At 56.3% G+C, this 25,916-nt stretch overlaps 8 protein-coding genes across 9 annotated transcripts; 3 read left to right on the top strand and 5 right to left on the bottom strand.

The window, feature by feature from the left end:
* Positions 1-46: 46 nt before the first annotated feature.
* Positions 47-2,227, bottom strand: IUM83_14365 (uncharacterized protein; the record flags this gene model as incomplete). 2 transcript variants are annotated; one of them, XM_067939107.1, is made up of 2 exons in its annotated part: positions 850-928; positions 1,026-2,005. In XM_067939107.1, the coding sequence occupies 2 exons, from the start codon at positions 2,003-2,005 to the stop codon at positions 850-852; spliced, it is 1,059 nt and encodes a 352-aa protein (XP_067787741.1). The 2 variants fall into 2 exon arrangements, with proteins under 2 accessions (XP_067787740.1, XP_067787741.1); XM_067939106.1 differs by having other exon boundaries at positions 47-2,227.
* Positions 2,228-5,645: 3,418 nt separating this feature from the next.
* Positions 5,646-6,311, bottom strand: IUM83_14364 (WD40/YVTN repeat-like-containing domain; the record flags this gene model as incomplete). Its single annotated transcript, XM_067939105.1, has 3 exons — positions 5,646-5,862; positions 5,941-6,002; positions 6,069-6,311. 3 exons carry the CDS (start codon positions 6,309-6,311, stop codon positions 5,646-5,648), a joined length of 522 nt encoding a protein of 173 aa, XP_067787739.1.
* Positions 6,312-6,675: 364 nt separating this feature from the next.
* On the top strand, positions 6,676-9,078 carry IUM83_14363 (Large subunit GTPase 1; the record flags this gene model as incomplete). The annotated part of the gene is made up of 9 exons (XM_067939104.1): positions 6,676-6,858; positions 6,947-7,050; positions 7,145-7,288; positions 7,361-7,498; positions 7,565-7,660; positions 7,724-8,174; positions 8,243-8,372; positions 8,440-8,564; positions 8,629-9,078. The coding sequence occupies 9 exons, from the start codon at positions 6,676-6,678 to the stop codon at positions 9,076-9,078; spliced, it is 1,821 nt and encodes a 606-aa protein (XP_067787735.1).
* Positions 9,079-9,493: 415 nt separating this feature from the next.
* IUM83_14362 (AGC protein kinase) lies at positions 9,494-10,917 on the bottom strand (the record flags this gene model as incomplete). The annotated part of the gene is made up of 2 exons (XM_067939103.1): positions 9,494-10,605; positions 10,695-10,917. The coding sequence occupies 2 exons, from the start codon at positions 10,915-10,917 to the stop codon at positions 9,494-9,496; spliced, it is 1,335 nt and encodes a 444-aa protein (XP_067787734.1).
* A 1,950-nt stretch (positions 10,918-12,867) lies between these two features.
* Positions 12,868-14,351, top strand: IUM83_14361 (camp responsive element modulator; the record flags this gene model as incomplete). Its single annotated transcript, XM_067939102.1, has 2 exons — positions 12,868-14,193; positions 14,280-14,351. 2 exons carry the CDS (start codon positions 12,868-12,870, stop codon positions 14,349-14,351), a joined length of 1,398 nt encoding a protein of 465 aa, XP_067787736.1.
* An 805-nt stretch (positions 14,352-15,156) lies between these two features.
* IUM83_14360 (MRNA-capping enzyme subunit alpha) lies at positions 15,157-17,338 on the bottom strand (the record flags this gene model as incomplete). The annotated part of the gene is made up of 3 exons (XM_067939101.1): positions 15,157-15,817; positions 15,899-16,032; positions 16,106-17,338. 3 exons carry the CDS (start codon positions 17,336-17,338, stop codon positions 15,157-15,159), a joined length of 2,028 nt encoding a protein of 675 aa, XP_067787710.1.
* A 3,772-nt stretch (positions 17,339-21,110) lies between these two features.
* Positions 21,111-24,287, top strand: IUM83_14359 (Phosphoglucomutase; the record flags this gene model as incomplete). The annotated part of the gene is made up of 1 exon (XM_067939100.1): positions 21,111-24,287. One exon carries the CDS (start codon positions 21,111-21,113, stop codon positions 24,285-24,287), a length of 3,177 nt encoding a protein of 1,058 aa, XP_067787717.1.
* A 133-nt stretch (positions 24,288-24,420) lies between these two features.
* IUM83_14358 (cilia- and flagella-associated protein 20) lies at positions 24,421-25,214 on the bottom strand (the record flags this gene model as incomplete). Its single annotated transcript, XM_067939099.1, has 3 exons — positions 24,421-24,431; positions 24,501-25,072; positions 25,162-25,214. 3 exons carry the CDS (start codon positions 25,212-25,214, stop codon positions 24,421-24,423), a joined length of 636 nt encoding a protein of 211 aa, XP_067787681.1.
* Between the last annotated feature and the right edge of the window lie 702 nt (positions 25,215-25,916).

The raw sequence follows: 25,916 nt of genomic DNA, 5'->3' as shown, positions 1-25,916 counted from the left end.
ACTTGGCGAACAGTATTTATTCTTCGATTATGCTAAGGGATGAGGACTAGTAGGAATAGTCCTTCGATCGTGGTTGACCATGGCCTTCCACGAGCATATTTCCACGGAAGAATGGCAGCGACTGACTTTGCTGGTTCTGCTGTTGTTGCTGATTGCTTTTGGTGGACTTGCGTTTCGTAGGTGATTGCTGTCTGCACGCTTCCTTCAGGTCAGTGAGACTACTTATTGAGCGTGGTTTGGACATAATGTCTGGTAAGCGACTGCGCTCGCCTGTGTTTTTGGTGCGGGTGTGTGGCCGAGCCTTATGTGGCAATGATGTATTCTTCCCGGAGCCCACAGACACTTCGTGGCGTTCTTCATCAATATCAACAAGTTGGCGTTGCTGCTGCTGCATTGCGATGATGGCGTCTGCCGTAGGTATTCGAGGGCGCTTTTGACTACTCGGCGTTCTCAAAGGCAACCCCATGAGGAGTTTGAACTTTCGCGAATCTCGTGCAAGATAAGGGTCTTGATCAAGTTCGTCTAGTACAAGTGCTTCTTCGAGGGGAATCGTATACCCCACCGCTGGTTTCAGTGGGGTTCGTCGCTGTTGCTCCTGCTCCAATCTCCACTGGATTCGAGGAAGGAAGGCCTCGGATGCCTCCGTCGATTCGTTGTAAAATGGATGGAATGGGGTGTAGAGCTCCGACAGAAAAGCACTACGCACTGCTCGCTGGTGTTCCAACTCCTTCAGCTCTTGGCCGACAGCTAACGATCGCTGGTCTTCTGCGGACATCAAGGCCTGCTCGTGCAGCAACAGACGCATCCTCGCGACAGCAGCTTCGCGAAGTTCCTTCCTAATCAGAAAACCTAGCTGGTCTTCGAGCTGCAATCCGTCTTGATCTCGAAGAAGTTGATCACGATGCCAACACGAGTGCTCGTCTTCCCGCTGCATGATGCTTTGTTCCATCACCTCTCGTGCAACCTCACGATCGGCTTTGCGCTGTGACTCGAGCTCAGCTTGGTGCACGAGAACTTTCTTCAACTCTGTTTGTCGGACACGGCGGAACTGGAATGCCTTTTCTTCTCGCTCCTTCTCGATACGGGCTCGCTCAGCCTGCCGTTCCAGCTCTAGAAGCTTTTCAGCTTCTTGTTCATCTAGAAGACGCTGACGCTCGCGTTCCCGCTCCAACTGCTCTTCTTCTTCGTGCTCCTCATCGCCGTTGTCAACACCGCTACCAGCACGCCAGCCAGACGAAGCCACTTTTCGATAATGCATTGGTAAATTGCCAAAGAAGTATGAGCGCGAGAAGTCTGTCCGCTTGGGCAAAACCAGAGATGACTCCTCCACTTCTTCATCGCTCTCGACGAAGCTGCTGTTGTACTCACGCGACAGGGCATCTTCTCGTGCCATATAGATGAGCTCGAGTGTGATCTTCGCTTTTTCTCCTTCGAGTCTCCGAAGTTCTTCTTCTTCTTGCTCCCGTTGGTTGTCAATGGAAGATACCTTAGGTTGCTCGATTTCAGCAACCTCTTCGACTTCCAAAGGTTCCTCCTCATCCTCGACAGCATCCACGAACTCTTCAATCTCGACTCCCTCGACAACTTCTCTCTCAACAAACTCGAAAGAGGTCACTAGCGGAAGTGGTAAAGTCTCGATGACAAGAGGAGCTGGTAACTTTCCATACCGAGCAACGCTGGCGATTCGGCTCTTGCGCTTCAGATAGAACAGCTTCTTCTTGAGGAACGTATGTCGTGCATTGTCTGAGCGGAAGTACGACTCGAAGAAATCTTTGATAACCTGGTTCCTATCGATTGTTTCGCCGTCAACGTGCTGCTCTTTGGACAAGAGTTCTAGAATTCCTTTGCTGGTGGAGGCTTCATGGACCTCCCGCTTCAAGAAATCTCGACGGTGAATATTTCTAGTGGCCTGCCACCATGGGATGAACTTACCGGCAAGTTGTAACATGTCGAAATCCTCCATGCACGATCCAGACACATCAGGCAGCTCGATGTCATTCCTCATTGCTGCGATTTGAACGGCAGGGTCCATCAATGCCAACGTAATTTCTTTCTGGCGGTTCTCCAAACTCGTGTTTTCCCATGACGTCGGGCTATCCTTATCGCTCAATGAGCGTTTGACGAAGTGCTCGAAAATGAAAACGCGCTGCGGTGGTTCACATTCTTCGTCGCAAGGCCCCGCTCTCTCTTCTTCCTCTTGAACTTCTAACTCCGACTGAGCAACCATTCGCAATCGCAGTTCCAGATACTCTGTTCGTGCTTTCAACCGTTCCCTCTGTAGTACTTCGGGTGGAATGGTCTGGTGACGCGTAGTGAGACCCGAACAATACCAGGACACAAACGCTTGCCACGCAGTTGAAGTGGCGAGACCGACTTGCTCTGGAGGCGGTGGCGATAATCCCACATCTGCTAGCTTTTGGTGAACGATGGGATCTATCGCAGCAAACATTAATTCTTCTGCGAGGAAACGTTCTCGTATTCGCTGGTGGTGACGATGCGTTGCTGCAAACCATCTCGTAAACGAGCGTGTTCCCAGCTGGACTGAGATCTCCGCACTCTCGAAGTCCTCCACTGGGGGCACGAAAATTTCGTCTCTTTCAGCATCATCCTGGATGCACTTTGACTTACTCGCCGCCATCAGCTCGATTCTCCGATCGCGCTCCGACATGCGATCCCATGACAGAAAAGGAATTTCATAAGAAGCTTTTGGGACATCGTGGTTGTCTTCATCAACAGCTAGTTTCGATCGTCGTGGTCTGGGCCGACGACTCCCTGGACGATAATCCAGCAACAAGATCGACTCGTCTTCATCTTCTACAAGAGAAACGACCGACACTTTTTCCTGCAAACCAAAGTCAAGAGTAATCGCACTGGTTGATCTGACAAGGTGTTTCGCCAGGTCAGTTGCATCAGCTGACTCTGTGTCGCCCTCGTCTTCAGAGGATGAAGGTGAGAATGAATGGTAGTCAGCCCCCGTGGTGATAACAGCGCACCGAACCTGGGACGAAAGCGAGTCCAGTGGATTTACAGCTTTTCGATATACGCGGGGCTTCATTTGCTGAAAACTGCTTTGTAGTGAATTCTGTCCTGGCAGAAAGCTTGGATTGAAATCACGCGCAGATGGTTTCTTTGGTAATGTCTTCTTATTGCGCTTTTTACGCTGAGGTGACCGATTTCGGCGTAGCACTGGAGAGCACTTAGCTTTTGATGGTGGTCGATCCAGTATACGCGTCGGGGATGCGCTTAAAATATTTTGAAGAATTTGTTCCTCGCGAGTAATCTCTTTCGTATCGACTATCTTGTCGATAGGTAATTTATCCACAGACGGAGATTGAACAAGTTTCACCTCGTCAGCTACCGGTTTGACGGGCGAAGCTCCTGCAGACGACTTGCGAACGATTTTCACTTTTTGCTCGACAGCAGGCAATGTGATATTTATACGAACCGACGGAACCTCGAAGCTGTTCTGATCGTAAGACATTGGGACAGCTAGGCGCGATCTCAACCCGGACGTGGAACGCATGCGGCATCTTTCTTTTTGCTTGGTTTGACCATCTCCATCTTCCGGTTTTTTCAGATCACGTTGGGCGGAGAATTCTCGTCCCCGTTGAAGTCGCTGTCTCACTGCCTCTTTGTCACCAGACCCGAGGTGATCAACCCGATCGATACAGCGATCGATGTATGCAAACAGGTCCAGGTAACTATGTGATCAAGCACAATGAGCATCACATCAGCCACGGTATCCACGGACATTTATATTTTTACGATGATTCACCTACCCGTTCGCTGGAGAAATATAGATGCCTTTGATGAGCTCGTGAACCTTAATTCGCCGGTGTGGGAACAAGAAGTTGAGAGAAAAACACCACACAAGGATGATGGCGTCTTCATCATATGAGAATACCCACGAAAAATTATCACCATCTAGCTGCGAGCTAGCGGTGACTGACGCACCGGATCCCGATTCACACAGAATGCTATGTACTGGCGATAAGTGCAAGTCAATGGTGTGTAGGGCATGTTTCACGACTGAAATGCGTCCTGTAGCTTGTGGCTGACGCCCTAAGCCCTTCGAAGAGACCTTGTCTGAAATGGACGGCAGCCTCCAGCATTCAACGCTACCGCCATCAAATCCACAGAATAGGAACTCTGGAAATTCATATGTAGCTGTGGAGATGTCGGGAGAGTACGTTCGAAAGCAAACCAGCAGTTCCCACAAAAAATTGGATCCGGTATCGTGGGCCACTTTTCTAATCAACCAGCGCTTCACTTCACCACCTCGACTAACAGAAAGAATCGAATGTCCTACTTCGATTGCGGTTAACTTTCTGTTTTCAAGGTCGACAAGCGACGAAACACTGTTGGCACGCACGCACACATTGATTAGCTAAATGTGTTGCAATTTTCTTTGATCAGGGTTAAAAGGCATTCTTACCCGTCGTTCACATGAGCTTGCTTTCGCGTTATTAGTCCACGAATTGCAGTATCGCTGTTGATTAAAGGAAATATGTAGATACCTCCCGTCGAGTCTCCTACTGCGACGCAGTCTGTGCGATTAAAATGTAGACTTATCATCGTACTTGCTGTAGATGCAACAGAGTCAAAAGGTTGTGCTATCGTGAAAAACCGATTGTCAGACAAGTTGTGCTTCTCCACCAAGCCGTGTGGCCATAGCGCAATAACCGCATCAGCTTCCATGACATAGTCAACAATGGTCAAGGCTGTCCCTTCCTCAGCAACTGTAGGATCCAGGATAACTGGTAGTGCTGCGAAACGAAAACTTGCAGCACGCTCCTCAAACATCACCACTTGTGCAGAGGGCAGCGACTGATAAATGGAAATGGAGCCACCTCCTGGTAAATCAGCTAACCTCTTGAGGCGCTCACCGTTGAATGTATCGCAGAGAAGTCGCCCGTGTGCATCCGAGAAAAAGAGCTCCACGATGCAAAAGCCCGTCGACCAAACGGCGAAGGCGAAGTTCCGATCCTCAGCAAACGTATCCATGTGAAGGGCGTTGTAACGTTCTGATGGAGGATTAAATGGCAGTGGTACAGCGGATTGGTTGCGTTGAACTTGTGGAGTTGTATCACTGCCAATTCCCATTGAATCAACGATCTTAGTCGTCGAAAACCTCGCATAGGTATCAATCAGCACGACCCCGTTTCCTGTGTTGTCACAATTTGCAGGTCGATAGCAATTTTCGACAAAAACTGCGAGCTCTTGATCATGTTCGTATTCGCCTAGTTTTCGAAACCGAGGGGAGCCTTTCTTCACGATAAACGAGTACTTGGAGATTTTTCTGGTTCAAAGACAAAGGTGTTAGCAAACGAAATACTTCGAAGTACATCACAAGGGGTTCTTGTTGTTACCTCATATTCATCCGAAATATGAGATAAACGCTATTGTCGCTTCTGCCACAGTCCATGCTGAAAATGGTTCGGCGTTCTTCGCGAAGGCAGCATGGCAATCGGTTGCACGAAGCCGCATCAAAAACATAAACTTTCGTGCTCGTTGCTGCAAAGATCTTTTGGCCGCCAAAACTCATGCGTAGGTGACGATAGTATGGTTTCTTTGTCTGCTCGAGGATTCCACATGGGTATTGTAAATCGTAGTTGCTCGCGGCAGGTTGCATGCTGATGCAAACATTAACGCACCGAATTCGCAGCTGTGTGAACGCGCATGACCCCCTTGAACCCTCCGTTATTTTGTGCAGTGGGAATAACCCGCAACGCCCACACTTTGATGCCTCCGTCGGTGTCCGCCGTAATGAGCTCTCTTCGGTATGGATTAGCTAGCGCCGTGTAAAACTGACCGTCCGTCTCCAGCAACGTGTGTGATGTCAGCGATGTCTTGAGGTCTGAGCTGCAACAAGACGATGAAGCAGAAAATTTTCAGCGATCAAAACCATAATCAACAGGAAACCGTGGATTATTTGCTTGCCTGACGATGCGATGGTCAATTTTCCCGCTTGCGTGGGAGGCGATGAGAGAGTAGGCGTCCAGCTTCAGCAACGCAGTTCATGATCAGCCCCTATTGAGCACCCATGAAAGCCTGTAATAGCTACTTACCCAAGGGAGATGAACGACAAACTGGAAGCACACATTCTCCTCCGCCGGTAGAGTGGCAAGCAGATCACCGCCGGCAGTGAGCATCTTGCCGTACAGGTAGAGGGCGGCTGGCGTGGCGACCAGCAGCTCCTGCCGAGAGCGGTTGTACGCCGAGGAGACCGCATTTCGAAGCGGGATTCGCTCTCCGCGCAGCGCCAGCGTCACATCGTTGGCATTTTGCGTTGCTCCCACCTCCTGCTGCATTGGTGCGCTGCTGTCAGCAGTCGCAGTGCCGTTCTCCACACCGAGACACTCCGGGCCAAGCGACTCTTGGAACGCCGTCCGTTTATTCTAAGACAATCGCTGTCGGTGGCGTAGCAGTTGGTGCACTCGAGCCAATGCAGACAGCCTGACAGATACCTAGCTGGCCCTCTTCTCGTGGTCGTCCGCGCCACGAGCGGCAATTCACCAGCAATGCCCAGGAGTCTTCATGTTGAAGTGACTACATGGCTACACTTTCCCCCAAACTAAGGATTTCAGCCTACCCAATTCTGTATTTTGGGTCGGCGACGTTTGTTCCAGTGATTAGCGTCAGTCGCAGTCCGTTGATCAAGGAGCAGCGCCGGAAATGGGTCGCACGGGCGCCAAGGTGAAGAAGGGCGGGCTGGGTAATGCCCTGCTGCGCACGCAGAAAAAAACGTCGGCCATCAACACGAAGGACGTGGCGTCCAGCGCCGGCAAGCACGTGTCCGAGCGCGACGGCGGCGACGCGTCGGTGGCGCTGGCCTCGTACCTGGAAGGCTCGTCGCTGGTGCGCATCACTCCATTGCCCCGAGACGGAGAGACAGAGAGCCCGCGCTGTAACCGCTGCAGTTGCCGTTGCTGTTGTGCCTTTGCAGGACGATTTCCTGGCCAGCGCCGTGCTGGCCAACCGCGAGTTCACGGCCGTGAAGGAGAGCATCATGCTAATGGAGGAGGCGGACGCCGGCCCGCAGCTCATCGAGTGCGTACAGGACGGCGGTGCAAAACTGCAGACAAACGGATGGTGGTCTCACTGCTGCTGCGGCTGTGTGTGTGTGTATTGCTTGGTATTGCAGGCGCGAGAAGCACCTGGTGCCGGCGATGACGTTCGCCGAGATGAAGGTGCCCCGCCGCCCCCAGTGGACCGCGTCCACGACGGCCGAGGAGCTCAATCGGCTGGAGAAGGAGAGCTTCCTCGAGTGGCGTCGCGACATTGCCATGTGAGTGGCGAGTGGTTGGTGCACGCGGCGAAGATACAACAGCGCTGACTGCTGCTGGTTGTTGTGGTGCAGGCTGGAGGCGTCGTCAGAGCATTTGGAGGTGACCCCGTTCGAGAAGAACTTGGAGGTGTGGCGTCAGTTGTGGCACGTCCGTGAGCGAAGTGACATCATGGTGCAGATTGTGGACGCTCGCAACCCGCTGTTCTACCGGTGCTAGCATTGCTTCCAATGCTTGACAAGTTGTCGCAGAACTAACGTAAATGCGTATTGTTGCAGCTCGACGGATCTCGACGTGTACGCTAAGGAGGGAGAGACACCCCGCCGCACGCTTTTGATCGTGAACAAGTCAGACTTCCTCAGCGAGGGGCAGCGGTGAGTTGGCTTTGGATATCGTGGCTTAACGCTGCATTATCTAACAATATTGTATTCACGTAGAACCGCTTGGGGAGAGCACTTTAAGGCTGAGAACATTGACTACGTGTTCTTCTCAGCCAAGGAAGCTCAGGACGAGATTGATGAGGAGGCCAAGAAGTTGCGCCAAGAGGCGAGAAACGCCGGGAGCCACGACGAATACGACGAAGCAAAGCCCGCAGATGCACCACAGCAGGTTGTGGACGACTCTACCTCCACAAAGGTGGAGATCAGCCCGTACCCCGTGCTATCTCGTATCGAACTGCTCGAGTACGTGACAAAGATCGCCTCGGAGGTTCTGCAAGAGGTTGGCGTGCGAGCGAAGGATAAGGGTTTGATCAAGTTTGGTATGGTCGGCTTTCCAAACGTCGGAAAGAGTTCCGTTATTAACGCGCTGTTGGGCGCGTCAACGTACTCGCATAAGACTCAGCGTGTTGCCGTCGGTGCTACCCCCGGAAAGACTAAGCACTTCCAGGTATGATGTATGGCTGCGAGTTGGCGTTCGTGGCAACACAATTAACTTCTTTTATCGGAACTGTGTAGACCATGATTCTGTCCGACAAGATCATGCTGTGTGACTGCCCCGGCCTCGTGTTCCCTAGCTTCGTGAACTCCAAGGCTGAGATGTACTGCTGCGGTGTGCTTCCTCTCTCCCAGCTTCGAGACCACATTTGTACGTCTACTTTATTTTGCTTCGTTTGCGTTTACTCGTAGCTTATCAATATTGTGACCCTGCGCAGCGCCCTGCCAACTTCTGTGCCACCGTATTCCGAAGCGTGTGTTTGAGCGTACCTACGGAATCAAGATCCAAACGTCGAAGACAGCAAAGGAAACGGACCCGGTCGAAATCTACGCGCTCCTGGAGGTCCGTAAAAATGATCGTGAGAGCACATAATTCCGGTGGTTGACGTACTCTCCTTTTGCCTCAGTCTTACGCTCGCAACCGCGGCTACACTACAACTGGTAAGGGTGGCCCAGACACCTCGCGTGCAGCACGGGATATCTTGCGTCACTACGTGAATGGCCGTCTGCTGTATTGCCACCCACCGCCAAACGTCTCGGACCCCAACATCTTTGACATTCACGTCCTGGCGAAGGCTCAGTTCCCTGACGTTGAGGAGCCTGTCGTCCCAGAAAGCGTCGAAGACGAGGGTGCCAACGACGAGGCTAACCCGGCTACTGACGCAAACGCTGAGGATGTCCTAGAGTTCGACACCACAGTCGAGGACAAGCAAGTGGTTAGCAAGCGATTGAAGAAGCACGGTCGTAAGGGCCGTAAGGGGCGTGACAAGAACCCGTATGAAGATTCGGACCTGCCTGGTGGGTTCGCCGGCGTTCACATTAACTCTGGCGGCAAGAAGAAGAACCGTAGACCGTAAGTCGCTGCATGAGTACACACGGGTATGATAGATATCTTCGCGCACTTCGCACGCGCTTGTAGCTAACGTGCACGCACGTTAGCTACGAGCGGAGCACGTTGATACACGCCTAAACAAGCTTAGCATTAAACCACTAATCGGTCCATTCATTCGTCCATTGATTTTTGTGGGTTTCTTAGCTACTTCTTCGTCGTGGCATGTACACAGGGTCAACGGATGGAACTGGCCAAGAAGCGAGGCCACACACTATGAAAAAAAGGAACACTGCCTCGCCGCTTGACCACCGCTCAGGCTGAAACGTCCACCTTCGCGCCTACGTCCACCAAGTCTCCTTGTTAGGTCTGCATCGGTTCCGATCTCTCTTCGTCTAAGTGCCGGAGGGGCAAAGGAGCTCGTTAGCGTCGCAACGACGGGCTTAGTTGCCCTTGTGGTCTTCATCCATAGTATCCGCGTTGTACGTAAAGCCGGGGAACTGCGCCTTGTTGCGCTGCGTCTCGCTCATCGTCGTGGTCACGACCGAATCCACAGGCTTCTCAGCAGTGAACTCGACGTCGAAGTTGCTCGTGTCCATGGAGCCCAACCGGTTAGGCGGCTTGAACTCGGGCTGCACTTCCTTGCGCAGCACAGCTTCCCAGTCAATGCCCTTGAAGAACGGGTGCGACTTGATCTCCTCGGCGTCGGTGGGGCCGCTACCAAGACGGTCCGAAACCTTACGCGTCAATAGACCGGTCAGCAGGTCCTTCGCCTCAGCAGACATGAACGACGGGAAGCGAAGCGGCGCGTTAAGAATCTTGTCGTACATGCGCTGCATGTTCTGGTCGTAGAAGGGCGGGAGGCCCGTGAGCATCTCGTAGATAAGCGTACCGAGACTCCACCAGTCCACAGCCTTGCCGTGGCCCTTGTTCTCCAGAATCTCGGGAGCCAGGTACTCGGGCGTACCACAGAACGTCTTGGTTCCGCCAACAGCCCCGGCACCCGTGACGGCCTCCTTGGAGAGACCGAAATCGGTCAGACGGATGTGGCCCTCCAGATCCAGCAGGATGTTCTCGGGCTTCAAGTCACGGTAAATGATGTCGTGCTTGTGCAGCTCCTGGAGGGCAAGGATGATCTCGGCGGCAAACAGACGCGCCTTCTGTTGGGAGAAACGGCGGTCCTTCTTGAGCCAGAAGAAGAGCTCACCGCCGCCGCAGTAGTCCATAACAAGGTAGAGCTTGTCGGGCGTCTGGAAGGCGTACGTGAGGCTCGTCAGGTACGGGTGCTTAATGCTCTGCAGGATGCTGCGCTCCGTCTTGGTGTGCAGCAGCTGGTTGCGCTTGACCAGCGCGGCCTTGCGCAGCGTCTTCATGGCGTAGATCATCTTGGTGTCCTTCTTGCGCACCATCATGACCTTGCCGAAACTGCCCTTGCCCAGCACCTTAAGCAGGTCGAAGTCCTCCACGTTCACCTTGGTCTGCGGGCGGGCGGGGCCGTCCATGTCCTCGATGGCGATCTGCTCGATCGGGCCCGAGTCGTCGTCCTCCAGGTCGGCTGCAGCGACGATGTCACACAATCGCAAGACAACCGTCAGCAACAACCTACGAAGGCGCTGGGAGTCCATGGATAGCTGCAGTACGTACACTCGTCCTCATTCTGCGATGGCTGCTGCTGCTGCAGCGATGGCTGGGCCTGCGCGTGACCGGGGGCCGGCGGGGGGCCGTCCGACGGGTACGAGGGCGCGGCGGGCGCGCTCTTACCAGCGTCGCGGCCGCCGTTGGCGTAGTTGGCGAACTTGAAGCCGCGCGAGTCGCTCTTGATGGGCGGGCGCATGCTCTTGGCGCCCTTTGATCCCTTGTTGCCCATGCTGGTCTGCTAGAAGGAGGGGGAGGAGGAGGAAGGGGGAAGTATCGGACGAGCTGACCTGTGCCGATGGACGAGTGATACGCGAATGAGCGCAACGCACGACGCAGCCCCAGCAGAGAGAGGGGGACACGTATCGGTATGCTGGACGTACCTCTCGACCTTTCCTTTACGCGCGGCAATTGTGGACTGCTGTCGGTGGCGCCTTCCTTTTCCACCCCGCGGCAAGACGACAGGCTCGCAATCTGACGCTTGCCTCGCTTTCTTATACGCGCAACCTACACGACCGACCAGTCAATTACATTTAGTTTTGTATTGATAACCGACCGACCGACCCGGAAGCGACAGGCAGGACGAGGCCCCGCGCAACCTTCGCGCGACCTAAGCAGCCGGTTCCGTCGTGCGCTCGACGAGCAGAACCGGGCCACGTGTCGCGCGCGCTAAGTGCGAAATCTATCAAGGGACTTGGAAATTGTATGGATTATACAAACGCGAGACGATAAGTCGGGCGCCGCACTTAGTCGAGACGGCGGTGAAGCTCTATGGCAAGCTGCCAGTGCCGAAGTTACTGCGGCGGCAACTTGCCCGCCGTGCTTCTTGCTTGTGCTGCGAGCAGGACGTAACCTGCATGGCGGAATTGCATGTCATCAGGACGGCAGCTATAGTAGGCAGCAGCGCGACCCTTGATCCGCGAGCTGGTGAGTCACTGGCGGTGGCACCAGCGCGCTCGCTGCCGCCACTTGCGGCGCTGTAGGGCTTGTGCAGCGCAGTGTATTCGTACACTTGTAGGGGTGGATCTCCAGCTGGGGGTGACGGAGTCGACCACCACAATGCCTCTGGATTTGGCGCGCCGCTATGCTGGCGGTCCTCTTGGACTGCACGTTTGCAGCACGGCCCCCATCTCAGCCGCACTTTGCCGCGGCGAACCGACGAACGCAGCAGCAACGACGGCGACAGCAACGTCTCCAGCTGCTCTGTCGTGTATATGCAGGCAGCACTCTGCTTCGGTGTACGCTGCGATCGGCCCGTGCTGCCGGGGACGAGTCGGCGGTGGATGGTATTCAGCGCTCCTGTTTAACTTCAGTTTTGGTGCCACGTCAGAGGTGCGCGTCACGCGCTTCAACCTGCCTTGAGCAGCACATTTCGGTGCGGAGATGCACGCTCCGCGCTCGGGTGGTGCGGGGTCTCCGCCGCATTGGTTGGCTGTCATGCCGGTCATGCGGCTTGCAGGCCGGTCGGTGCCTATCGCGCAGGAGCTTCCTGCCCAGGAAACCGAGCGACGAGCAGCGCTAGCACTGTTTGACGGAACTGGTGGCGCCAGGCAGCCTTCATCGCCCGCTGCGCCAGACTCAGACGGGGGCTTCAACTCTGGCTCGCGGAGCCCGCCTTCTGCACCGCGGAGCTGTCATCACTTCCGCCACCAGGTCGCCGGTGATGACATCACCGCGACCCGCGCTCCGCGCGAGGTGGACCAGAGTGATTGCGCCTGCTGACTGACCGCCAGAACGCACGCAATGCATCCCCGAGGTGCATGGAGCAGGGCGTTCGCTGCCACCAAGACATCAACACGTCTGCAGACGTCGGGAGGAAACCTCGCCAGCAGCGGCCAGCATCCACCAGCTCCGCCGCGAGATTCGTCGTATCTAGCCGGAGCGCTGCGGAGCCTCCCCTTCCTCCCCCATCCCCCCGTCGACGTCGCCATTATCACGCCATCTGGGCATACTGAAGCCAAGTCAAAAGCAGAGAAGGATTCCAGCGGGGTAGGGCGTACACTGTCAGAGCCCGACGGGAACGGACAGGCCACCGACTGGAGTGCGTCCGGTGGCGGGAGCGCTTCGCCTGGCTTTCGGCGCGCCGCCTGGTTCAATTTAGTCCCGAGAAGTCCGAGCGGCGCGAACCCCTTCCGTGAGTTCGCCGCGTCACCTCCACTTCCCTAAAGCCGAGAGCACGAGGATGAAGGAGGTCGCTTCGCTGCCCCGCACGCCCACGATGGCCGCCGCGGCTGCTGCGGCGCCGCCCGCCGCGGACGTGGCGGCCGACATGGAGCTCATGGGCGCCACCAACCGCGACATGTTCTCGTGGCTGCTCTTCAACTCGGAGAACATGACGGCGCCCGGCGTCCACCCGCCCCTCGACCACGCGCACGCGCTGGCCACGTCCATGGCGCTGGACGACCCGTTCCGCATGCTGGGCCCCGGGGACGACACCAGCCTGCCGCTCGCGCTGCACGCGACGTCGGCCGCGCCGCTCGTGCAGAGCGGCGCGCTCACGGTGGCGCTGCCGGCCTCCACGCCCGCCACCACGACGGCCCCGGCCACGATGGCGGCGCCCACCAAGCCCGCGCCCACGCAGCGCGGCAAGAAGCGCTCGGCCGCCGAGGCGGCGGCTGACGCGGTCAGGGACCTGCACGGCAAACCGCTGACCAACACGGAGGGCCTGCTGCGCCACCTCGAGAGCGCCAACAACGCGCTCGTGCAGAAGCGCCAGGCGGTGCACAGCGGCCCCGGAGCGGCGGTGGCTGCTGCCGCTGCAGTGGCGGCCGCTCCCGCCCCCGGCGCCGCAGTCAAGTCGCCCAAGACGGAGAAGGCGCCCGCCTCGAGCAGCGGCAGCGACAACAACACCAGCGGAGACCTGACCAGTCTGCAGCGCAAGCTCAAGCTGGAGCGCAACCGCGAGTCGGCGCGCGAGTGCAGACGCCGCAAGCGCGAGCACATCCTTGGCGTCGAGGAGCGGTGCCGCCAGCTGGAGCGCGAGAACATGGAGCTGCGCGGACAGCTGAAGGCGGGCAAGGAGGCCATCCGCCAGGAGGAGAAGGAGAAGAACCGCGTGTGCGAGGAGCTCGAGAAGATGATCCAGCGCGGCGCCTCGGAGAAGGAGCTCGCCGAGAAGATCGACAACTTCAAGGAGCAGTACTCGGACTACGGCCACGGCCGCCGCTCGGCGCTCAGCTACCACCTCCACCAGATCGAGCGGCTGCTCCTGCCGACCCAGGTGACCAAGATGTGCATCTGGGCGCTGCGCCAGGACGACAGCTTCTGGCAGGACGAGGAGGACGAGACCAGTCTGCCGGTCATCTTGGCCAAGGAGCTAGGTCTGAGCGAGGACCAGAAGAAGAAGATCCAGCAGCAGAGGGGGTCCATCTCACTGATCTGCGAGAACCTCAAGAGTGCGCTGGGACTGCTGGCGGAGCTCAAGACCGAGGTGACTAACAAAAACTCCACCTTAGATATGGAGATGGACAAGCTGCAGAATATTCTTACCCCCACCCAACGAGCCAAGGTGAGTTATTGGCTGGGTTTATCGCGAGACTGTTGGTTGGTTGCTTGCCTTGGCATCGTGCTTACTTTTTTTTGTGGCGTGTGTAGTTTATTGTCTGGGTGACCAACAACCAAGCGTGTATGCACCTGCTGAACAAGCTGTGGCGGAGTGTGCTATGAGCACGTCGAGAGAGGATCATCTATGCTGCGGCTGGCGTGGCCTTGCCGCAGCTTGTTGGAAGTTGCATATATTTCGTGAGTGGGGAGCACGGCTTCCCTACTTATTGGCACGAGCTGGGGTGGATTCCCTGGTGAGACGGATCAAATCTTGTACCCAAATGAAAGAGGGCGCATGCAGAAGCTGGAGAACAAGATGACAACACTGAAGCACCGACGAAACTGAGGGGAGCAAGGCGCTCGAGCATCTTTGTGTGGTTTATGGATAGAAGGAACTTGGCCGTCATGGAGCTTGTTTGTTCTTTCGCTCTCTCGTAAATCGCTGGCGTCCGAGCACGCCGGTGCTTAGAGGCGTTCTTTGCTTGGTGTCGGACTCTTCGGTGTAAAGTAAGGTTTACTTTTGCAACTTGTTGGTTTTAGCTTTATGCTTTGTGATGAATTAGGAGTAGCATTAAAAACATGCCTCATGAAAGCAGGTTGTTCTGTTTTGCGTGACTCAAGTCGCCACACTACTCCGCTGAAAAGATGTTACTCACCGGCGGATACAGTCACTTGTGGCGCACTTTGCAATTATGACAACAGCTTGAGTGCAGGCGTTGAGATCCCAACGATATGCGTGAGAGAACGGTAAAGTTCACCGAAGTTGAATATATATTGGCTGTCAGCTTGTTCCAACATGCTGGAGAATCGCACACTCAGTTGCAAGTTTATTTTTATCGGTAGTTTCGAGGCCAAGTTGGCATTGCTAACCTCTCTAGGACACCATCCAGGCTTGACCGGAAGAGCCAGGTTCACCGTTATACTTCCCTTATTTGTGCTGTTCCAGCAGTGAACGGCGCATGCGCTTCATGTGGCTGTTCCATTCCTGGCCGTTCGGGTTGGTGAGTCGGTATTGCAGCTCTTCCTCTGAGATGCCTTCAGCCATATTTACAAGCGAGCCGAGCACCGTACGGATGTAGTTGGCACAGTCCTTGTCTGGGCGTGCGCACTTGTAGTTCCATAGACCCTTTTCTGCATTAAAAGCAAACTCCAACACTGCTTGGCGGTTGGGCGTCCTTGAAACCAGCTTGTGCACGATGGGCACGTCCTTCGGGTCCAGTCGCACAATCGAATCCAGCTCGATGTGCGTGTTGCGAGGGCCACCGCACGATAGCTGGACGCCGTCGCCTGCCTGGTTCAGCGTGGCCATGAAGTCGACTGTGATCAGGTCAGACCACTTCCACTTCAGGTATTCCTGGTGCGTGTTGGTGACGTATTTCGTGTTGGGGCAGAACACCACACCATCCGTGTAGTGCACGCGTTTGTCATCACTGTAGATGCGTGCCATGCTGTGATCACGTTTCTGGACTCGCTGGATCTGACGGAACACCTCCATAATGTGCCGGTGCGGCACCCATTTCTTGCGCAGGATGAGCATGATCGCGTGCCGATTGATGTCCAGGTTACGAATGCCCGACGCATAAGGACCCCTGCATTTGGAAAAACACGCATACACAGGGAGTAAGTGGCAGCATGGCATAGGACCATCATACCAAACATGGGAAGCGTACTCTTCCGACAGGAAATCGTTCAATATCCTGAGTCGCTCAACAAATGGCTTGTCCACATGGGAGTCCTCTGTAGAAGGACCTGTCGCAATGATGTCAAACGCGATGAACACGTAGCGTTTGTCCTTCTGGTGGAACTGCAATATGTAAACGAATGAATTAGTATCACGACGAAAGCATCAACAAAAACATCAGTGTCTCGCCACGTACCACAAGTTCGCCGTCAAGTACCGTGCCTTCAGGCAGCACTAACTTCAACAAATCCAAGCCCGATGCAGCAAAAGGCGAGTTGGAGCGATCTACCAGCACTGTGGTGCCTCCAGCTACAACCAGAAAGTAGCGAACACCGTCCGTCTTCTCGGAAACGTAGTACTCGCGACTCTGCACAAGCGGGATATGCCAGCGCGCAAAGCCCACGGGCATCGTGCCACTGAACTTGCCGCGAATGCCCAGACGGCCTTGGTAGGCGTTCTGCACCTCCGTCGCGCCTGGGAAGTCCCAGTGGCGCTTGAACGCCTGGCCGGAGTTGGGCATGAAATACTTGACCATCTTCCACAGCAACGACGACGTCTCAATCGCGCTTTTCCAGCTCTGGCCGTTCTCATCGGGTTGACTGAGCCACCCGTTCACCGCCGGCTCGCTGAGCTCCACCTCCACCTCGTACGACTTTTTATTCGTGCTCTCCTCGAGCACCTTGGTGAGGTCGACGCGCAGGTCCCGTCCGACGGCCGAGACGCGGTCCTTGTGGCGGATGTTCTCGGCCGCAGGCATCTCGCTCATGTCTCCCTCCAGCTCCCGCATGGGGAACTCGCACGAGATAGACACGCGGCAGTCGTACTGGCAGTGCGGCATGAAGATGTCGATGGAGCCGAGGCGCTCCTTCACCTGCACCATGGGCTTGCCGCGCATGTTGCTCTGCGGGTCCACGTCCTGCACCACGCGCTTGGACTGCGCCATGTTGTGCACCACCTGCTTCTCCTTGTGCTCCGAGTAGGCGTCGCTGTGCAGCATGCCCTCCACGCCGCGCAGGAAGCCCTTGTAGTCCACGTCGCTCACGCCGGGCACGAACTTGGCGCCCACGGCCTTCATCTGCTCGTCCGCGAGCACCACGGCGGCGTCCACGCCCTCCTGCGACGGGCGGCAGCGCGCCTCCTGCAGACACGACGTGATGCGGCCGAGGCGCAGCTCCACCTCCACGTTGGCGCCGAAGCCCTTCTCGTCGATGAGCGCGCGCATGTCCTGCAGGAACTGGGCGATGGCGGCGTCGGGCGCGGCCGAGTTGTCGTCCACGGCGATGGTCTGGCCGCGGCCGGCCGTGAGCTTGGCCACCTGCGCCTCCGCCTTCTTGGCCGTGAGCGCCGACTCGTTCGTGCGCGACAGTGAACTGAGCATGCTGTTGAGCACGCCGCCCGACGAGATCTTGGAGTGCGCGCGCTTGGACATGGCTGCGACTAGCAATAGGCTTGGGAGGCTGCTTGGGCTCGAGCTTCTCAAGCAATTGTGGGGGGACGAGTGGGGCTATCGGGTTTGGAAGGACGCTATATGCGTTATGCCAGGTCACGTGTGGGCCACTTCTTTGCTGCCGAAGTTGAAGTCCCCACACCAAAAGCGAGCTTAAAAGATGAACTGCCAGAGCGAGGGCTACTATGCCTGAAAAGTTGCGTAGCTCCTCTGGACGAAGTTGCGGTCATCTCGCCGCGAAGACCGTGTGCAGCCACGAGTGTGAAGGTTGTTGAAGCACTGCGCCTTGATCAGCCTGGTGGTACTCGTCCACCGCGCCAACCATTCCGAGTACAATACGCACACCATGGCTGGTGCCGCCCAGCATCGTCCGGGGGGAGGAACAGCAAATCCCAATAACCGCAATAATAGCTGGTAGTAACTTACTGGTCCCGCCCTAGAAAAATTGAAGCCTGCTGCCGAAACCCCATACAGTACGGCAACGTGAGGTAGACACTTCCCTTTTCGCCACTTCATCAAATACCACGCCGAAGGGTAAACCTATCTCTGTGGCGCATATTCGTAGCGCTTAGTTCGTTTTATTTCGTCAACGCATCAACTCGGATAACTGTGGTTGGCCGCAGAAGCGTTGACCACGGTTGTCCGTAGATTTTTTTCCGGTTAACCGTGATTCTGCTTCAAAATCGCCAATGAGTCAAGGATACTACAATCGTGCTCCTGGCTTTGCTTCTTCGTCGCGGGTGGACTTGGTGACATGGTTGGTGACTAGCGATCAATCTGTTCATGTTGGGGTATGATGCAAAAAAAAAAAGCTTTCTAAATGTGGACTTTTGATTTTGACCTGAGGATTCGGTTGACCAGGGTGACCACAAATACGGGTAACCATTTGCGATCTCTGTTGCGCTGGTAAAATCTGGAGGGGGAAAACACCCAGGTCGTCTCTTTCCTACGTTCCCGCAACACACGAAGATCAAAACATGTAGTTCTTTACCTATTTAAGTCTTAAGAGAAAAACGTAATGCAACATAATGCCCGAGTGGTCATTCAAAATTTCCCCTCCAAATGCTCAAATGCCTCTACTCTCAACCGAACTCTGCCGCCATGCGCACTCTCAACTGCAATCCCCGCGAGCCGTGCCTCTCGGAACACCAAGAGGCGATCGTCATTGAGACCGATGGGGACCAGCACTCGCATGCAATGATCATCGAATTGCGGAGGCGTACGCTCCCAGCACGAAGTAGCGGAGCCAGGGGGGGGGGGCACTGACCCCCTAATTTTGCCAAAAGCCTGCACTTACCCCCCACCTATTTTCAACGCTGTTACCCCACGCCCCACCATAAACTTACCCTCGCCCGCCTCAAATTTTTATCTGGTTGTATCAACTGCGGCTAAGTTGGAGACCATTGATGTTGTGAGCCCCGGCTCCGAAAAGCAGGGCTGCATTGGTGCCTATTGCACCCCCAACGAGCAAAATGCCCTGATAGTTCAGTAGTGTCAGCACTACGCGAGGGCAATCCTTTTTTGCAAGAGGAACTGATTCGCAATTGGAATGGTTGGCGTGACGCCCACTTTGAACAAAGTCAGCAGGTCCAAGAGTTTAAACAACCTTCACTCTCCTGCAGTACGACGTTGTCGATAGAGGTCATGCTTCTCGAATGGCCCCACGCGCAGATAGTCTCTGTGTCGAGCACTGCGCGCTGGTGATCCGAATGGACGATTCTCGAAAGAACCCTCAATCTAGTCTATCGGTCTCAATGAACTTTTCCTGATGAACAATACTACTGACACCTGATCGTGATATGTATTGACCGGTAAGCTACGACTCACGTGGCTGCATATTGATGAAGTTGCCTCACCATGGGAGCATGGGAGCATGGAAGCATGGGAGCTCTGAAGTAAATGTACATGACTCGGCTTGCCGACCCGCCAATGGCGAGCAAGTTGAAGTGCTCTTTTGCAGTTCGATGGAATATCAGGGGCTCATGTGGGCCACTCCAAACAGGCGATTAGTGTCCCAGCCACTAAGCTTCGATTTTTTCCCAACGTGCGTAGATTCGACAATCGTTGGGTACGGCGATCTTCTCAAGATACTCTGCTCGCGGCAAAGTTCGTGCGCGCTCACTTTCGTTTCGCGGCGGGGGGCGGCACTGCCGGGGCGGGCCTTGCGGCAATGGCGTTGTGGGAGCAGGTCGCTGCATGCTGCTCTTTTGATCGATTGCATTGCGCTTCTGTGTTCTTCTAACTGGTTCTGCTTGGTGCGTTCACAGAGATAGCTGCAGCGTGAGCAGATTCTGCTGCAATTTCGACGCGGGCGCTTCTGCGCGTGCTCGATGCGGAGCTATGCTTGCGGGCAAATGGGAGATGGCCAGCGCACTGCATAGCTTGCTAGTACTCGCTGGGACTGCTAAGCAAAAGGCAACGGATAACTTACCCTTGCCTCGGTGCGTTGGCCAGTGTGACCACCCAGGAAAAGCTCAGTTCCACCTAGCGCAATGTAAGGATGCAGCCAACGCTGCTGTGCTGCAGCGCGAATCTCCCCACTGCGGACGCGTGGCACCTTCGCTATGGTGGCAGCGGAATTGCAGCAAAATCGTCGATCGCGCCGGATATCACCGTGCATCGTCGGTCGAGTGGCGTGGGTGTAGATAGAGATAGAGCGCTTGCATTTTGTAGTCGAGCGGTGTGCTATGCTAAGCCAGCCCTCTCTGGCGCCGAGGCTTGTCCACCTCGCCACTCCACGGCCCATCGTCCATGGCGTTGCGGCGCAACGACGCGAAGAAGCGTCCGCGTCAATGCACTCTATGCAGCTCGGTAAATTGCAGAGCAGCGGCGCCGATCCTTCTCCCCCCCCGCCGTTAAGGCCTGCGCCTTCAATAAGCCAGCCTGCGATCACAAGCTGGCATGTACTACCAGCAGAGGCGGCAGCGTCGGCAAGCTCGCGCCGATCCCCGGCAAAGGCAAACACACCGAGACTGTGAATTGGGTCAGCGAGGCAGATCCGCCACGTACCTCGACGGTGATGAGCCAGCGCCGCTTGGGTGCCCAAGATTCCTGATTTCCGCACTTAGCAGTGTGCATTCAAAAATCAAGAGTCGGCGACGCGACGACACAGTCTCAACGCGTTTTGGCCGGCCACGTGGAAAGCTGCTGCTCGCAGCTCGACAACACGAGGCGGCTCGTTTCTCGCTCCATGCGCAAGCGCGCAGGCCCATGGCAGCGTCCGCGAGGCCAAACAGAAAGCTTGTCGAGCCGCCGCCGGCTGCGAGTCCTTCCGCCCTCGTCAGCTCTTTTTTTCAGCGCGGTACACCCGCCGCAGCCAGCCAATTGTCTCACGTGCTCGACCAAGTCTGCAGAGACCCCCGCCATGCATCTGCATCCCCGCCTGCGGAGATCCCGCGATGGCCCGGTAAAACCTGATTCGCGAGCGTGCGTGCGGCGCGGTCGGGGCAAAGCTCTCCTGGCAAAAATTTGACTCGCGCTTTGTATGCTCGAGAAACTTGCAGTGAATTCCCGCCGCGTCACTGTCACGGGGGGAACCCTTCATAACGTAGTATACAAACAGCCAGTATGTCACTATAAACGTCGCACTTAGCGCGGTAAGTACGACCCGAGTGCGATCCTTCCCCCGAAAGGCTCGCTCCCTTCGGCTCATTCCTCTTTTGGAACATCGAGCGCAAAGACGAAGATCTTCGGCTGGAAGTTCCCTTTACCGGCGCTGCGTGGTCGTCCTAACCCCAGCAACAGCAGCACGAGCATGGCGCAATTCGACGCGTACCGCGCCAAGATGCAGGCCGCGGGCCTGTCCACGGAGGCCATCAAGGCGTTCGAGTACTCGTACGACGCGCTTGTGAGCGGCGAGACGGGCATGATCGCCGAGGACTCCATCAAGCCTGCTGACAACCTGCCCTACCTGGAGAACAAGGAGGGCAGCATCCGCGAGTCCGTCACGGCCGACCCGGCGCTGCTCAAGGAGACGGTCGTGCTCAAGCTGAACGGCGGCCTGGGCACCAGCATGGGCCTGGACAAGGCCAAGTCGCTGCTGACCGTCAAGGGCGACGACACCTTCCTGGACATCATGGCCAAGCAGGTGACGGAGCTGCGCAGCACCCACAAGTCCAACGTGCGCTTCGTGCTCATGAACAGCTTCAGCACGAGCGCCGACACCCTCGAGTACCTGCAGAAGTACCCGGAGCTCGTCGAGGACGAGGCCCTGGAGCTGCTGCAGAACAAGGTGCCCAAGGTGAACGCCGCCACCATGGAGCCGGCCTCGTACTCGGCCAACCCCTCCAAGGAGTGGTGCCCGCCCGGACACGGCGACCTGTACGCGTCGCTGGCCGGCTCGGGCAAGCTGGACAAGCTGGTGGCCGACGGCGTCAAGTACATGTTCGTGTCGAACTCGGACAACCTGGGTGCCACCCTCGACCTGGACCTGCTGACGTACTTCGCGCAGTCGGGCAAGCCCTTCCTCATGGAGTGTTGCGAGCGCACGGAGAACGACAAGAAGGGCGGCCACCTGGCCGAGCGCACGGCCGACGGCCGCCTCATCCTCCGTGAGTCCGCCCAGTGCGCTGACGAGGACGAGAAGGAGTTCCAGAACATCTCCAAGCACCGCTACTTCAACACCAACAACCTGTGGATCCGTCTGGACAAGCTTCAGGAGGAGCTGAAGAAGCAGGGCGGCGTCATCCGCCTGCCCATGATCAAGAACTCGAAGACTGTCGACCCCAAGGACTCGAGCTCGACCCCCGTGTTCCAGCTGGAGACGGCCATGGGCGCCGCCATCGAGTGTTTCGACGGCGCTGGTGCCGTGTGCGTGCCGCGCACGCGTTTCGCCCCCGTGAAGAAGTGCGACGATCTGATCCTTCTGCGTTCGGACGCGTACGTGATCACGGAGGACTACCGCCCCGTGATCGCCCCTGAGCGCGAGGGCGTGGCCCCCATCGTGTCCCTGGACTCGAAGAACTTCAAGTTGGTGCAGCAGCTGGAGGCTGCGGTGCGTGGCAACGTGCCGTCGCTGATCAAGTGTGACCGCCTGAAGATCGTCGGCAACGTCGGGTTCGCGCCTGGCGTTGTGTTCGAGGGCAGTGTGGAGGTCGTGAACAAGAGCTCTGAGCAGAAGACCGTGCTGGCCGGTACGTACAAGGATACCACGGTGGACCTGACCGAGCAGAAGGGTCTGGGCAAGCTTAAGGTGACCAGCGTCAAGACGGCTCCCTTCCAGGACCAAAAGCCTGGCACCTCGGGCCTGCGTAAGAAGACCAAGATGTTCATGAGCGACAACTACCTGCAGAACTTCGTGGCTTCGGTGTTTGACGCCCTTCCCGCCAAGGACCTGAACGGTGGCACCTTGGTTGTGTCCGGCGATGGTCGTTACTTCAACAAGGAGGCTATCCAAATTATCATCAAGATGGCTGTGGCCTATGGTGTCGACCGCCTATGGATCGGCAAGGACGGTCTCCTGAGCACCCCTTGCGTGTCGGCTGTTGTGCGTGAGCGTGAGGGTGGCAGTGTCGCCTTCGGTGCGTTCATCTTGTCGGCCAGCCACAACCCTGGTGGCCCGAACGAGGACTTCGGTATCAAGTACAACTGCGAGAACGGCGGCCCCGCCCCCGAGAAGGTTACGAACGAAATCTACGCACTGTCGAAGGTGATCGCGTCCTACAAGATCGCCGCCGACTTCCCTACGATTGACGTGACCAAGATCGGCTCGACTTCCATTACCTCTGACGATGGCAGCCGTACCATCACGGTCGAGGTCTTTGACTCGGCTGAGCACCACGTCAGCATGCTGAAGCAGATCTTCGACTTCCACGCCATCAAGAAGCTCGTGTCTCGCGAGGACTTCACGTTCGTGGTGGACGCCATGTCTGGTGTGAACGGCCCGTACGCCCGCCGCGTGTTTGTGGAGGAGCTGGGCTGCGACGAGTCGTGCCTGCAGAACGCCACTCCTCTGGAGGACTTTGGCGGTGGCCACGCTGACCCGAATCTGACGTATGCTAAGGCCCTGATCAAGGTTATGGGTGTGGACCCTAAGGGCCTGCCCGTGACTGGCCAGGAGCAGGAGCCGCCTTCGTTCGGTGCCGCCTGGGATGGCGACGCTGACCGTAACATGATCCTGGGTACGCGCTTCTTCGTGACGCCTTCGGACTCGCTTGCCATTATCGCGGCTAACTGCACGGTGATCCCGTTCTTCAAGAACGGTCTGCGTGGTGTGGCTCGTTCGATGCCTACTAGCGGTGCAGTGGACCGTGTGGCCGAGAAGTTGAACGTGCCGTTCTTCGAGGTGCCGACTGGCTGGAAGTTCTTCGGTAACCTGATGGACTCGCACGTTGTGTTCGGCAAGGAAGACTACACTCCGTTCATCTGCGGTGAGGAGAGCTTCGGTACGGGCTCGAACCACATTCGTGAGAAGGATGGCATGTGGGCCGTGCTGAGCTGGCTGTCGATCCTGGCTTCGAAGCAGGTGGACGGCGCCCCGCTGGTGACCGTGGAGGACATTGTCCGCGACCACTGGAAGAAGTACGGCCGTAACTACTACTGCCGTTACGACTACGAGAATGTGGACAAGGCCGCTGCTGAGGGCATGTTCGCGGACATGACCAAGTTCGACGGTGTTGTGGGCAAGGAGATCAACGGCTTCAAGATTGAGAAGGCCGACGAGTTCGAGTACGTGGACCCTGTGGACGGCAGCGTGTCGTCGCACCAGGGCATCCGTTTCCTGTTTGAGGGAGGCTCGCGTGTCATCTTCCGACTGTCGGGCACGGGCGTTGCTGGCGCGACCATCCGTATGTACATTGAGAAGTACGAGGAGCCCACGGGAAACCTGGACCAGAACGCCGCTGCTGCCCTCGAGAAGTTGATCGAGGTGGGCCTGAAGCTGTCGGACCTGGAGAAGAAGACCGGCCGCAAGGCCCCCACTGTTATCACCTAAGGGGAGCGCGTCTTCTTTGGCTCGGTGGGCAGCTTAGGCTGAGCGTCGGCACCTAGCGTCGTCTGCTCTCTCTGCCCCTTGTGGTGGCTGGGCTGCGCTTGGATTCATCTTTCATGTCGGTAGTTGCTTTGTATTAGGTCAGCTCTTCCACCATCGAGCATTAGCAGTAAGAAAAGAATAGCAAACCACTTGAAACAGCTCACTGCTGCGTACGATCCTGATCCCGACATTGCAGAGTTTGCTCCTTGCTGAGCCGCTTGAACAGACGAAACTCTGCCGGCAACTGCGCCTCCGGAAACATTTGCTCCGCGAAGTAGATCCGTCGCACCCGACAACTCGCGTGTAGCTGTACGCTGATGGCATGCGCGTATCGTGCGTTGTAGCAAGAATGCATGAGCTCGGCCAAGTCAAGCTGCAGTTGGTTCCACCCGCTGTCCATTTGCAGCGGCAGCAGAGCGATCTGAGGGTGGACGGCGCTTTTCTTCTGGAAAGTGGACAAGCGGAAGCGTCTTCTCGAGCCGCGGTCGTCGGCCGAATGCACCTCCAAGGACACGTGCTGCTCCAGGTTCTTGAGCACAAGCACTAGCAGCCGCAACCGAATGTGCAGCGATGCAGCGGTCGACGCCTCTTGCTGCTCTCCCGCCCCGGAAGGGAACCGCAGCCAGGTGTGCACGAGGTTGTCGGCCGAGAGCTCCACCACAGACGACTGTACGTCTTCATCCAGCACGCGCCGTACGCTTCCGGGGGTCTCCTCGTGCTTCTCGCAGAGCTGCAGCGGTCGGGGACTGCGGTGATGGCAAATGTTAGTGGGGCGGAATCATCGAGATGCGGATGCACATGCCAGGTACTTGGTTCTGAGGTCTGGAGCACGCACCCGACGCTGTAGAGCAGCGAAATGAAGCCCGACTGGTAAGCGTGCGCGAACATGGCACCTAATTGACCATGTCAATGAAACACCTTTGAATCGAACTTAAGAGGGGATACGTTCAAGCAAGGGTACGATGCAAGAGGTCCTGGCACTTTGCGAAAGCAATGGCATGCAACTGCTGCTTTGGTAAAAACAAAATGAAACTCATAAGCAACCGATAAAATCCGTTGCGGGCGCGCGAAGGAAAAATCTACGTTGCGGCCACGTAGCCGATCGGCGAGGGTCTGATTGCAGTGCTGAAAAGTGACTTTCCCAACGTCAGCGATAGAATTTAATGAGCCACTTGAAAACGCTCGTATGCTCAGAAAGGGATGCATCACGGAAAGCACGACGAGTGCAGCCTTCGCAGCGATGATCATGAAGAACTGCAGCACATTAAAGTACCCAAACCAAGGAGCACCATCCGTAGCATTCGTCGTACACTCCTCTTTTTCCGGTTCCAGTGAAGCCACTTGACTACTGCAAGGGGACCATTTCATGCAGCTTCATCCAAAACTTCTTGTGTGGAACCTAGAATTTGACGATTTCGAGTGTCCAAAGCAAGCTGCGTCGTTCATAGCTTCGCGCGTGCAGAAGAACATCTCCATCCAGCGTAATGTGGTTTGATTTAGGGAATGTACTACAGGGCGCTCGTGTATCTGGTGAGTTTTGCGAATGGCGATCTTTGCAAGTCTGGGGAAAAGCGCCGTTTTATTGCACGT

Source organism: Phytophthora cinnamomi (genome assembly GCF_018691715.1).
Source record: "Phytophthora cinnamomi strain GKB4 chromosome Unknown Contig58, whole genome shotgun sequence".
Taxonomy (NCBI): domain Eukaryota; phylum Oomycota; class Peronosporomycetes; order Peronosporales; family Peronosporaceae; genus Phytophthora; species Phytophthora cinnamomi.
This window is presented reverse-complemented; position numbering and strand designations above follow the sequence as displayed.